General features: G+C 43.2%; 1 protein-coding gene across 5 annotated transcripts in view; it reads left to right on the top strand.

Moving 5' to 3' along the window:
* The window catches only part of auts2a (activator of transcription and developmental regulator AUTS2 a), a 228,928-nt gene that overhangs the window by 142,761 nt on the left and 73,862 nt on the right, over window positions 1-12,305 (top strand). For all 5 annotated transcript variants that reach the window (XM_055226525.1, XM_055226523.1, XM_033978239.2 and 2 more), the window contains one exon: window positions 63-92. In XM_055226525.1, coding sequence (XP_055082500.1) covers window positions 63-92 — 30 coding nt within the window. The remainder of the gene's footprint in view (window positions 1-62; window positions 93-12,305) is intronic.

The following is a 12,305-nucleotide window of genomic DNA, read 5'->3' as shown; positions in this document are numbered from 1 at the left end:
AGGATGTTGTGTAGTAGCAAAAAGCACATTCTTAACTTGTGTACCATTCTTGTTTTTTGCAGGGTGACACAGAAAGTGATCAAGATGACAAGGTAAGTCCATCTCATGTGTTCTTTTATGTAGGGGATGCAAATAGAAACATGTTTTATAATTTTCCTGCAGTGTGTCCCATTATTTGTTTATAGCTGTCAAAATCAGCAGGTTAATAACAGCTGCAGAGACACAAAACACAGACTCTCTTCCACAGTATTAATGGCGTTTCCTTTAAGGCTAAGATATGACTGTAATTACGAGCCGGCTGATTTAAACATCTTCTTAATAAACGCATTAATTAGCAGTGCACTAATTATAAAATGACTTAATGATTTGCACAGTCTAAATGAAACAGTTCTGGTTTTTAAAGCTTTGTAGATTACATTTAAATGAGACTGGGGTGGCCGCCAACACCGCTCTCTACACAGTAAAACCTGATTGCGGAAATCTATCAACATCTGTGAGAAGTGGTCTGTGTTAAACTTTTATATTTACAATGTTTACATATTCTGTCCACACTCCAGAGACGTTAAGAGCCACCATTTTGTCCGGTGCATCCGATCCACTCTAATGATTTAGTAATGCCATTTACTTGTGGTGTTTAGACTGTGCGGCAAATTGAGTCATTACTCAGTGTTGTCGATTTAAATTGCTCCTGTCTCCGTGGCAATTCTTTCTTGTTTCCGGACGAGCGAGAGTGCACGGTGAGGGGAGAGAGGGAGTGCACGCTGTATCGCTCCCCTGTGACTATATTAATTCACTGCAGATCACGTTCTACTGATGAACATCGGCGGATACTTCGTCCATTTGTGCGGGTTCAAATTCAGAATCTATACAGTTAAAACCGAGCTGGACAGGTTAGATTTCTATGGTAGAATTTGCTGCAGATTTGCTCAGTTTATGGTTAATATCTCTTTTTTTACTGGGTGTATCCACATGAAACAAAAACTGGAACAAAGTTTAACGTGTTCTCTGTCAATATAAAGTGAAACATTTTTAGTAAATGGTAGATAATCACATTTTTACATAGCACTTTACATCAAGGAGCCACATACTCATTCACACACACATTCACGCAGACACTAAGGTGAGTTGGTTAAAGTGTCTTGCTCAAGGACACACCGACAACAGCTGGAATCGCATCGCCAACCTGTGGGTCAGTGGACAAACGCTCAACCAACTCAACTACTGTCGCCCCATGGTAATATATACGGCAAGTTTGTGGAGCTAACCGCTTATAAATAATGATTGAGTTCAACATTTGTGGGTTGTAAGTTTGGATATTTCTTCCAAAAACAATGAATCTCCTGCACAGGCTTAGACAATATAAATTTCTACAATATAAACGCAACATATTAGAGCTGCTTCTTTTGTGTTGGAGCGATCAGAATCAACTCGCTCAACACTTGTCGCTACTATGAGATACTGCCAGCCTCCACCGCTGCTTCTGTCTGTTGTCCTTTGAATTCAAAGAAGAGGCTGTAATGGGTCAAATCTATTCAGATGTGGACAAACGTGGCTTATTTAGAGTCCTTTTAGAACAGGAAATTGAAAAAGTGTTCCCAAGACACATGCTGTTTTCCTCGGTATAGACAGCCACAGTGACAGGAGCTGCAAAGTGTTGATAAGAGACGAGCATTCTCTTCTCTAACTCCGTATGCTCTGTGCTCTGTGCTGCTATTGTGCTGGAGGTGGGTGTGTGGTTTTGGGGCTTAAGGTTGTAGCTCAATGTCTAGTAGCTATATTTATATGTACACCAAATATATGATCTTTATCTGGTTTCTGGAATCTGATTGTGAGTAATCTGATTTCATTCTGATTGTTCATCCCTTATTTAAAAAAAGGCAAAGTAATGTGGCAAAACACAAAAATCCAAGAGAAAACATTAGAAGAACATTGACTGAGTTATTTGACAGTTCATTGTACTTTGTCCAAATGCAACAGTTAGTCTGAAACCTTACAGCAGATTTCTCTCTCACATGTTTTACCTCAAGATGGTACAGATACTTGTAGTCCTCTGTCATCCCGCAGTCCCACTCTACTGTTGTTCTGACCGTGAGCATCAGCATATGCTCAGTTTATAGAGAGATTCCTGTTATTATGAGGAGATAAGAATATAACAACTCAAAGTGTGAGTGGAGCTCCAAATCTGGATCAAAAAAATATCTGCGGTGACTATAAATGCATCTTAATTATTCATCATAAAAGCACTGGCGCCGCGTCTCCTTGATCTGAAAAGGCCTTGTGTTTCTTGTCATATCTTGATCGTCTTTATGTTCGTGGAGAGTACTCAGGCACTCAGCGCTTTTGTACCTACTAATGTAAGTGATTTCATCTGAATGGCTGTGCGCTGTCAAATATTCCAGACTGAATGTCGCTTAATTCTCAAGGGCTTCTCACCGTTTTACCTTCTCACTGACATTTCTCTGAGAAGACATCGATGTATTATTTACTTGCTCAAGCTGTAAATGACATTTAAGAAAAGCTTTGCTCATTATTAATGGGGGAGGTAGAGTGCTGTAATTGTCTGCGCTGGCTCTTATTGGAGATGAGGGATCTAAGTGGGTTCTTTACAGGGACCTGTTTGTCCTTGACATAAAATAAAGATGTGAACTGCTGCTAATATATTTGCTGTTTCTCTTCTTTTATTGTTTTGCTGTGTTTGCCCTCAGGCAATTACTGCAGAGGAGTGGTGTTTCTCAATCACTGACAGCACTGTACATAAAACGTTTATACGCCCCCCTCACCCCCCCTCGCCAGGCCCTCCTCCTCTCCGCGCTCTGGGAAGGATGAGTAATAAAAAGGAGAGAGCAACTTGTCAGCGTTAAAAGATTATGTGTTTTGGCCCTCCAAAGGCAGAGAGTAGTGTTTACAGGCTTGAGTGGGTGCTCGCCAGGCCGCGGCTGAGGCTGATTGCACTAGAGTACCCTGTCAGCTCGTGATTTGTCATGTACTTTATCATCCTTGTCACTCTGTGCTGCGTTGTCATAGGTACCGCTCCCACCGGCCCCTCCCCTCACGCTTTGTACCCAGTCAGTGGAGGAAATTTGTATTTACTTTGGGGGAGTGTAATTTGTTCCTCATGGATAATATGACCCTTAGCGGAGCCGGATCACGGGTTAGTTGAAGTGATATTTTCCGGTAATGGTAGTCGTACATCATGGCTGTCAGGCCGGGTTAGGAGGCGAGCACATTACAGCTCCATTTTAGCACTGCAGGCATCTGGGATTATTTTCCATAACCAAGTATGACATGACCGCTCTGCGGAGTGCATTAAATTTTTACAAGCTTTTTTCCCTCCCCCGGCAACTTCTGTGGCTTTTTCCCTGGTCTGGGGTCCTGGGGCTGCCACAGTGATGGATACCCCCAGAGTCCCAGTAGTGCTGGCCAAGGTTAGCGGGTGTCATGGACCTACACAGCTCCCCTCCATCCAATAAGAGCAAATCCCTGCTCTGTCAGAGGAACACATCAGTCCTACTCCTCGGTCTCAGCAGTCACTCCCTGTCCTCACATTTTTATAAAGAAACATTATTTTAAAAAGCTTTCAAACTGTAGAATTAAACTTTAGGCCCCTCTGTTGAGCACTAATGGGCCCACTAATTCCTCATCCATCTATATTCCCATTATTACAGCACGCTTTAAGCTGCTCTGTGCTTATATAGCTCAGACTTTCTCCATCCTGATTTCCTCTCCTTGGCACAAGGTCGCTGGTGTAAATGCCACCTCTTGCCATTGACAAATGGTCAGGCCCCTGTTGGATAATCAGTGGGGTCTCTGAGGTGGAGGAGCAGGCGGAGCTCATTAGGGTTCCACAGATGAGAAATTAAAGTGGAGCTTCAGGCCTGGCAGTGTGCCGCTCTCAGGGGCCCGGGTGTGTGTGTGTTTGGGGGGAGGGCGGGTGGACCTGGGGGGTAGATGGATGGACCCTGTCTGATGGATGAGTAAGGGCCAACAGGAAGCAGTGGTGCTCAACATCCTGTCGCCATCGCTGAGGCACAGAGCCACGCCCACTGGCCCACAGCTCAGTAATGACACTGGGGTCAGGGGGGGGCCCTGCCCCACTCACTCACACTGCTAATTACATGGAAGTGGCCTAATTGACAGACATTTAAACACCAATGTCTTATCCTAAAATGACTGAATCATAGGATAACTCTGTAATAACTGTCCATACTAAGGCTGTGCTGATCAAAAGTGAAAGATTGTTTAACCAAGATGCCAGCAGAGGCTTCCTTTTTTTGACTTACAATGCAGTTTAAAAGTCCCATTTAGGCTGAGGTTAATATTTTGTCCAACAGTGTAACCCAAACCTTTACTGTTTGTCAGCATCTTTGTTCAGTTTGAATACTTGTATAATGGAAATTGCTGTATCAGGAATGGCATCTGTTTTTTTTTAAATGTAGGTGTTAAGAAAAACCTGATCAACATTGACTTTTCTGTTCCACATAATTCATTCTTCCAAAGGCGTGCTTCCGTAATGTGTTTATAGAATTGACAGGAGTATTACTTTTGCCACTAAAGAACAGCGGTGTGTCTTTCCTTTTGTCCCGTGCTGCTCACTGATAGCTTTTGAGGCTGAAACATAAGAATGACGAAGGCCTGAGTTTCACCTTGAGATGTGATATTATAAAAGCCCTAATGTGTTACTCCCTCCTCTCAAGTGCTCAGACCTCCATTCATTTGTGGCCAACTACAAACCTCATAATGCACTCGTTTGAATAGGACAAGGTTGCCAAGTCCTTGAAAATTGAATGTGCTGGGGAAAAACAGTTGCCGCGTCGAATCATGTTCCAAAGTCAATGATTCAATTCCCTGTGCAAACTGAGAATACTGTGAAAATAATTCAATCAGCAACGGAAAGCGTAAATATGCTGTTTGAGTGAGATGTTTAGTCCGCTGGAAAGAGAGAGTCATTTCCATCATCTCTGACCTGGAAACGAAAAACGCCTCTGGTAAATTGTCTTCATATATCAAAGATTTTATTAGACTGGCAACATGCAGGGAGACTTAAAGACATTATGTAAGTTTTCTGCCACCTGTTTGTCACCGTGGAGATGTTATTTCTTTACCTAGTATGTTCCACAGCATTGCACTAAACGTTCTACCATTTCTGTCTCTATAAAGACGATCAGGTAACACAACAGGTCAATTTACAAGTCAGATCTGTAGAGATGCAACCCTAATCTCAGTCTGAATGCACGTCTTTAAAGCAGACAGCCTCATTAAGGGCCACATATAAAAACACAGATAAAGCTGAGGGTGGACTGAGGGCCATAGACTGGTCGTGAATACAGTAAGTACTTCAAATCTGTGTTATTATTACAAGTTAGACTGAACCACTAGACCTTTATTCATGTTTTCACACTCAATGGAACACATTAAATATTTGACACGGGCCTGTTAAAGTAGTTTTTCAAAAATGTACAGTAAAAAGTATTGTTTAAAGTAATAAGGGCCAATTCACCTTGAAGCTTGAGGACCAAAAAAAGTTGGTCTGAGGGCCGCATTTGGACCCGGAGCCACAGTTTGGCCATGCCGGCTTTAAAGGCATTTTTGAGCTGTAAAAACACTTGTGAACAGTTTGATGCCACACCGTGCAGCATTCAAGTTTTAAATTAAATTAAATTGCTATGACAACGGACATTCTGAAACACATGGATTAACAGTTATTCCACATGAGTTCGATGCCAGACATGACACTTGCGTCTAAGTGATTTCAATCCATTACTTGCATTGGAGAGGAGCGCTCCCATATGCCTCCATTTGTCAGTATAATGGTGGGCAGCGAAGACCCCGCGAGGTGACTGCCCGTGTCAAAACCTTCTGGGTCCTGTTCGATCTCTGAATCAAGAGCGAGTGTGCCCCAGCTCCTCAGGTATCGGCCCTCATCTCTATTTATGAGGCCAGTTACCGCTCGTCAATAATGCATGGAAGAAGACCTTGGGTTCAAACCAGTGTCTCCAGAAACAGGCTGTCTTTCTATATATAAAAAAAAAAACTGCAGTTGTTGTTATTCCGAAGCTCTTCTCTCCTCTTCCTCTGCCCTGGCTCCCTGCTGAGTGAGTTCTCCGACATGCCAAGGTTAAACTCTGTCAGTCAAGGCCCTGCTCACCTGCACACACTCTGCCCCCTGTTGGCCTTTTTTGGAGCCAGTCTTTTCTGAACTACAGCAGCGCCGTGTCAGCCCTGACTCCTACACTGCAGATTTCACCAAGAAGGCAGAGTCTGGATCTGTCTGTCAAGTACAACACACCGACTGGATAGTTGTGCTCTTGGACGGCTTGGAGCTATGTACTATGTGGGAGGCTTTTGGGTTGTTTGTCTCTAGGTACAGAGGGGTCCTGTGGATGGTGTGTTCGAGGTATAAAACATGTGGTAAGAAGTGACAGATGATGCTGTTATGTGAGCATGACAGCGTTATGGCAGTACTCAGTGTGGGGGAAGGTACTATGTAATGATAAAAATAAAATAAAATGTAACCAGCGCTGTCTACTAAACTTTACTGTTGTTGTATTGTTAAAGAACGTACCTGTACATACATAAAAGCTGGTGCAGAAAAGATGTTTGTTTTGATTCCAAGTTTTGAGACAGGCAGTGCACTCGTCCTAACTCCCTACAGTCCCAGCGCAAATGATGAAAAAGTAATGCTGCAGTTACCTTAAATATATTGTTCAGGTATAGTATCACATTTGTAAGTGGGGGTTGAAGTAAAAATTGTATATTACAGATACATATATAATGTATTTATACATTATAAATACATTCTCCTACAGAATATACTACGGCTATCAAGCGTCTACTACTACCAGTACTACTACTTTAACTAGTACTACTAAGACTACTGAAATTGTAAAAGACTAAACAAAACTATTACTACAACTACTACTACTACTTATAGGGTTGTTAAACATATCAAAAATGAGATACTAATTGATACTAAATACTGGCATTGAGGTATAAGGCCACATGGAAATATAAAATTAACTATGATAATGTTGAAAATGGCATTCTATTATCTAAAGAAAGAGTTTTTTATAATGTTTTTATTATAATCGTGGTATCGGAATCAGTATTAAGTATCAAGTCCTTTGTCCTTCCATAGTATTGAGATTGAGTGTGAAATTTTAGTAACTCTAACTACTAATACTATACAACTTTTCCATGGTTGCAACTTGAAAATTCATCCAACCGCCTAGTTACTTTTCACCACCATTATTTATATAAAAGTTATGTGGCAGGCAGTGTCTTAACTTGTCCCACAATAAACTGCATTGTCTATGAAGCGTCTTACTGCATAAATCAGGCCAAATCTCTTCTCCCCTCACCTCCCGCTGTGTGAGCTCATGAGCCCCAGTGAGCCGCGCCAGCCGAAGATCCTAAATGATGAAAATAGTGAAGCGCGGCATGAGATCGACAATGGCGTCCCAGCATGCACCGCGGCAGATACACAAAAACATCCCCTAACTCCGTGCTGCTCTATAGACTGTCAGATCTTACACTATAGTCCCTTCCCCCATTCACTGCGTCCCTCTCTGTCTCCAGCCCACCGCTTGTTAGAGGCAGTGTAATTAGGTGGCGGAGCTTGTTGTGAGTAGCCCAGGTCACAGAGGCATGTCCAACCCTTGTCCTGATTGCTCCTCGGGGGATTATTGACAAAACACGAGGAGTCTTGCATGTTGGGCTCTAATTATGTGTACAAGACATAGCCAGCCCGAGGGAAATTAAATGAAATTCCCCAGCTTGGTGGGACCTCCACACCCATGGGACCCATTCTGCTTCTGATTAAGCCCAGCCATTGTGTGCTTTGCGGGGCGGCTGCGATCACTGCCGCTCCAGCTAAATGCTTTTAACTGCCTCCACACTGACAATACATCAATGGACCATGATAGAAAGTGTTCTGTCACAGGAGCCTGGCCTGAATGCAGTGTAAATAATATCCTGATTATAGCTGTTGAATAGCTGCTGTGAAACAGGTTTCCGTGCATACCCAGTTTTTTTGACTGCTTATTCCCTTGGCCTGTGTTCTGGACGGGAATCGATAGTTCCCTGCATGTGCAAATGAAGTGACAAGGGGTCTCGCCTAGATTACACAGGGCCTAAGTGGTGCTGAGGAAGCTTATGGAGATGAATGCATTCATGAGGCAGCCTAACACATTCTTAAGAAGCAATGTAATAAGGGATAAATCAAACAGCGACCATTTTGCCTCTCAATGATTTCAAATTAAAGCAGAGGGAGATGGCGGACCTCCTGGGAGGCGACTCGACTCAAGCAGAGCGTACATCTGACCTCTATGTATATTTCTCTATCATTCCAGCTACCTAATGGCTAATTTAAAAGGGCTGCAGTAAATACTCCATTCCTTTTGATTTAGCTCAGCGCGGGCTAAGATATCTTTGAATTGCCAGACTGCAGGGGCAGGCCTCATCCCAGAGGTCTGATTATTCTTACCGCTATTAATAATTCACTATATTATGTTGTAAGATGGTGGAGCCTCATGACTTTTTAGTGACTGTATTATCTCTGGGTCTATTAGCCGAGCGGTGCCCCAATGCACTGTGGTACATATTACAGCACATCTGCAGGTTAATAATGTTAACTAAAGCTAAGCAAAGCTCTTGTAGTCAATAGTGCCATCAGGACATAGCATCATTATGGCTTCAATATGACTGGTGTAAGAGACATGCAATTAGCTGTATAGACCTGGGCCATAAACAGGCGTCTCATATGGCACTTCTTGATTATTCTGCATTGATTTCTCACATGAGCGTTTGTACGAGCGGACACCAAATCCTTAGACAAGCATGACCTTTATAAAACCAGAATCATGCAGGGAAATGTCAGTTGGCCATGTTGATATGAGCCTTTTCACAGCAGCACAGAGCTCTCTAGTCAATTAATCCTGTGCTGCCTCAGACTGCTCCAGCGGTCCCAATGCCCTGTGGCTATGCAGACACTACAGTGAGCACACACTGTTACAGACAGGCTCTGCAGAATAATTGGCCAAAGATGCAGATGTGCTGGCTGACTGGTGTGCTCGCAGGCCAGAGAATACAATGTGATGTGTGTGGAATGGCAAGTGGAGGTGAGTCATCCCGACACTGTGGCCATTATGGCATTTCTGCTTTGGCACGGCCCTGCGTCAGGGGACCGGCACAAAGAATGTCAGCACACACTAATGTGGCCATGGCATTTGGTCCTGGCTGTCAGCGAGTGTCACCCCACGTGATGCAGAGCTGTGACTCTCTGGCCAATGTAGCAGTGTTTTGAATCAGTTTAAGCCTTATGCACATTCTGTTTCCAGTGTGTTCTTTGTGTTCTTTACACATACACAGTGTACAGCCCATATAAAATATGGTGAAATAAAGAAAAGCAGGCATACAGTTCTAAATAACAAAGCCAAAGACATGTGCCCTTGGGTGGTGAGATAGCTCATTACCTATGAGCGACCTTCCATCTGCACTCATGGCTGCTCTGGGAGCCATTATGATTATGATGGAAATCTCACAAGCCATTACTGGGAGACAGCACGGGGCTCAGCGCAGACACACTAATGGACTCATTTGTAATTGGGAGAGAGGGAAATGACTGTGTGAGTTAGCTGTGGCTTTGTTTGATGGAGTATGGGAGAGCACACACAGGTTTGACAAATGAAATGGGATAGCTAGTTGTCTATGTGAACCAACGGCTGCTTCTTTTATCACGGCTTATCTCAAACAGGGGTTATGTGAGTGTCCTCCATTAAACCTATATTCAAACTTTAAGTTCTTACAAAGCCATGTATAAGAACTGTTATATAGGTAAAAGGTATATGGTAAAGAGCAGGCAGCAAAATGTGCCTGTACACAGCTGTGTATTAAAGATAGGATGTGGTGGAGGGAAGAACTGCTTCTCATCGTATACTGGTGTTCTTTATCATTAAATGCGATTGTGCTTTTCAAAATAAAAAGTCTCAATGATGTAGCATTTACAGATATAGTATCATTATGTTGTACACATTTGAAACAATCCATTATGCAGTATTGTCTTATTTCTGTGACTTACTAACAAACACAAACTGATAATTAACTGATCACTCCAAATTCAACACTGTAAAAGAGAAATGGACAGCTACTGTTACAAACCATGGGGCATATTGAGTAAAAAGAAAACCGCCCCTAATGTAAAGGATGACACTTACCTTTTTACAAATGGAGAGACAAAGCCAGAGCCACATTTGATGAGTGAGAGACCCTCTGTTCCTTGTTTTTCTCAACATAAATCCAGTGAAGATTCAGGTGTAGCACTGGTGAATCAGAGCTGTGCTCAAACTCTTCCGTCATGAGGCAAAGACCTGGCCAAACGTATGTGCTCTAAAATGATAAGACTATATCGTTAATTCAAATATATGAGTCTTGCCCAGACTTTAGGGGCGTTAGTTTGGGTAATGTTCAGTAACCTAGGATGTTTAAGGAAAATGGTTCAGTACTGTTGAAATTTTACGGTAATTTTAAGTGTCAGTCACAAGTCACAAACATTTCCCAGAGAGGCAAAGATTATATCTTATCTTTATTTATTAATGGGGAAATATCTTGTACAGGGTTGACTTCATAGATATAATTAGCTTTCTTTTGCATGTTCTTTGTTCTCGCTGAACTGTTTGTAAACACGGCCTGTAATTAGATAATTATGCACCCATTTAAAAGGATTACAATGAATACTATTGTAATAAACCATTAACTGGGCTAGTAAAAACACGACTATAAACAGTCTCTTATTATGCACAAAACAGCAGTGTATTAAAGCAGTACTGGATGTAAATGTGAGGCACTGTGTTCAGCGTTAGCTTGGCAGGTACCAAACAGGTGTACTGCTAACACATTCTACCATTTGTTGAGTGCTGCTGATGTATTGGTCCTGCCTCATTTATAACTGCAGAGTGCATGTTCAGAGTCGTGTTACTGCAGATGTTGAACACGTCCAAATGAAATGTGAACAGGTCCACTGCTGCATAATGCATCACCTGTATATGACAGTCTGTCTGTGCAGTGAGTCCACGTCACTGTTATTAAACCAACAGGGCATTTAACTGTGTTTATACAAGCCACTCCTCCTGCAGGGTGCTGACAGGGGCCAATACAGAGTGAGATGGGAGCGGCTAGAGGGGAGGGAGGGGGTAATACGATGGCCATGACCCAGGTGATTTATAGATTCATTTGTGTGCTTGTTTTCTGAAGCTGATCTGCATTATTCATGTGCCCAGAGGAGCAGAGCAGAGGACATTAGCTGGTTAACCTCTGCTCAGGTGAGGCCACATTATTTTAATGGCCATTGCGAGGGCAGGCCTCTGAGCTGCACTGTCACAACACAGACAGGGGGCAGCAGGGAGCACACAGCTCATTTATTTCAACCAAACAGTGTCCTCCCTGTACACAGAGCAGGTGGAGCCACAGCATCATTATTCAATGACTTGAGTGAATGGTAAACAATGCATATCGCTTTAATGTTCACAACAGGAGGAGTCATTGGTAACCAAATGCCTGGTGACTTTTCACTGCTACATAATCCATTATTTCTGCTGCCACCTGTCATGCAGATCATGTGAGCACAGCCCTGTGCTTTGAGCATGTAATTACTGTGCATCTCTGTAATAAGTGTGCACTTAAGGCATGAAACAGACTCCACGAGTGTGAAATGACACCTTTTTCAGAACACGTCCACACTACTATGTATACTGTCTACTGTACAAAGAACAATACATTTCCTAGAGCAGACGACTGCCCCCACTGCTAATACACACAATGACATGATAATCAAACTCTGTGATTCTTTTCAATGAATCTGGATCTTGTGGTTGTATTGTTATTATACCAGCCTGGCTCTCATCCACAACACAGTGTGGTAGTGTAAGGGTAGACGTGCTGCATGCGCTCTCTGGGCACAGACCCTTTTTACTCAGGGAAGCAGCAGCATGTGTGTTACATTGACAGGGTGTCTCCTGCTCCTACAGCCCTGATCATGGCTGACAGCTCAGACTGCTGATAAAAGCGCCACATTAAAGAAAACACAAGAGCTGCTCAGTCTACGCACCAGTGTTTCTTCTCATCAGTCGCCCCTCCCCCTCTGCTCCTGGCGCTCCGTCTACCCCACCCCAGGGTGTCAGAGCTGTCGGAAGAGGGGAGTGACATCACAGGAGTTTTCCCGCAGTCTGGAAGCTCATCATGTCAGCGGCAGCCTGTCTTGTGTCAGGCTTTCCCCAGGCAAGCTGTGATCCAGGCCTTGTCTGTGCACATCA

The sequence above is a fragment of the Periophthalmus magnuspinnatus genome, chromosome 14 (assembly GCF_009829125.3).
Source record: "Periophthalmus magnuspinnatus isolate fPerMag1 chromosome 14, fPerMag1.2.pri, whole genome shotgun sequence".
Lineage (NCBI taxonomy): Eukaryota > Metazoa > Chordata > Actinopteri > Gobiiformes > Gobiidae > Periophthalmus > Periophthalmus magnuspinnatus.
Note: the sequence above shows the minus strand (reverse complement) of the source record. Positions and strands in the feature narration are given on the sequence as shown.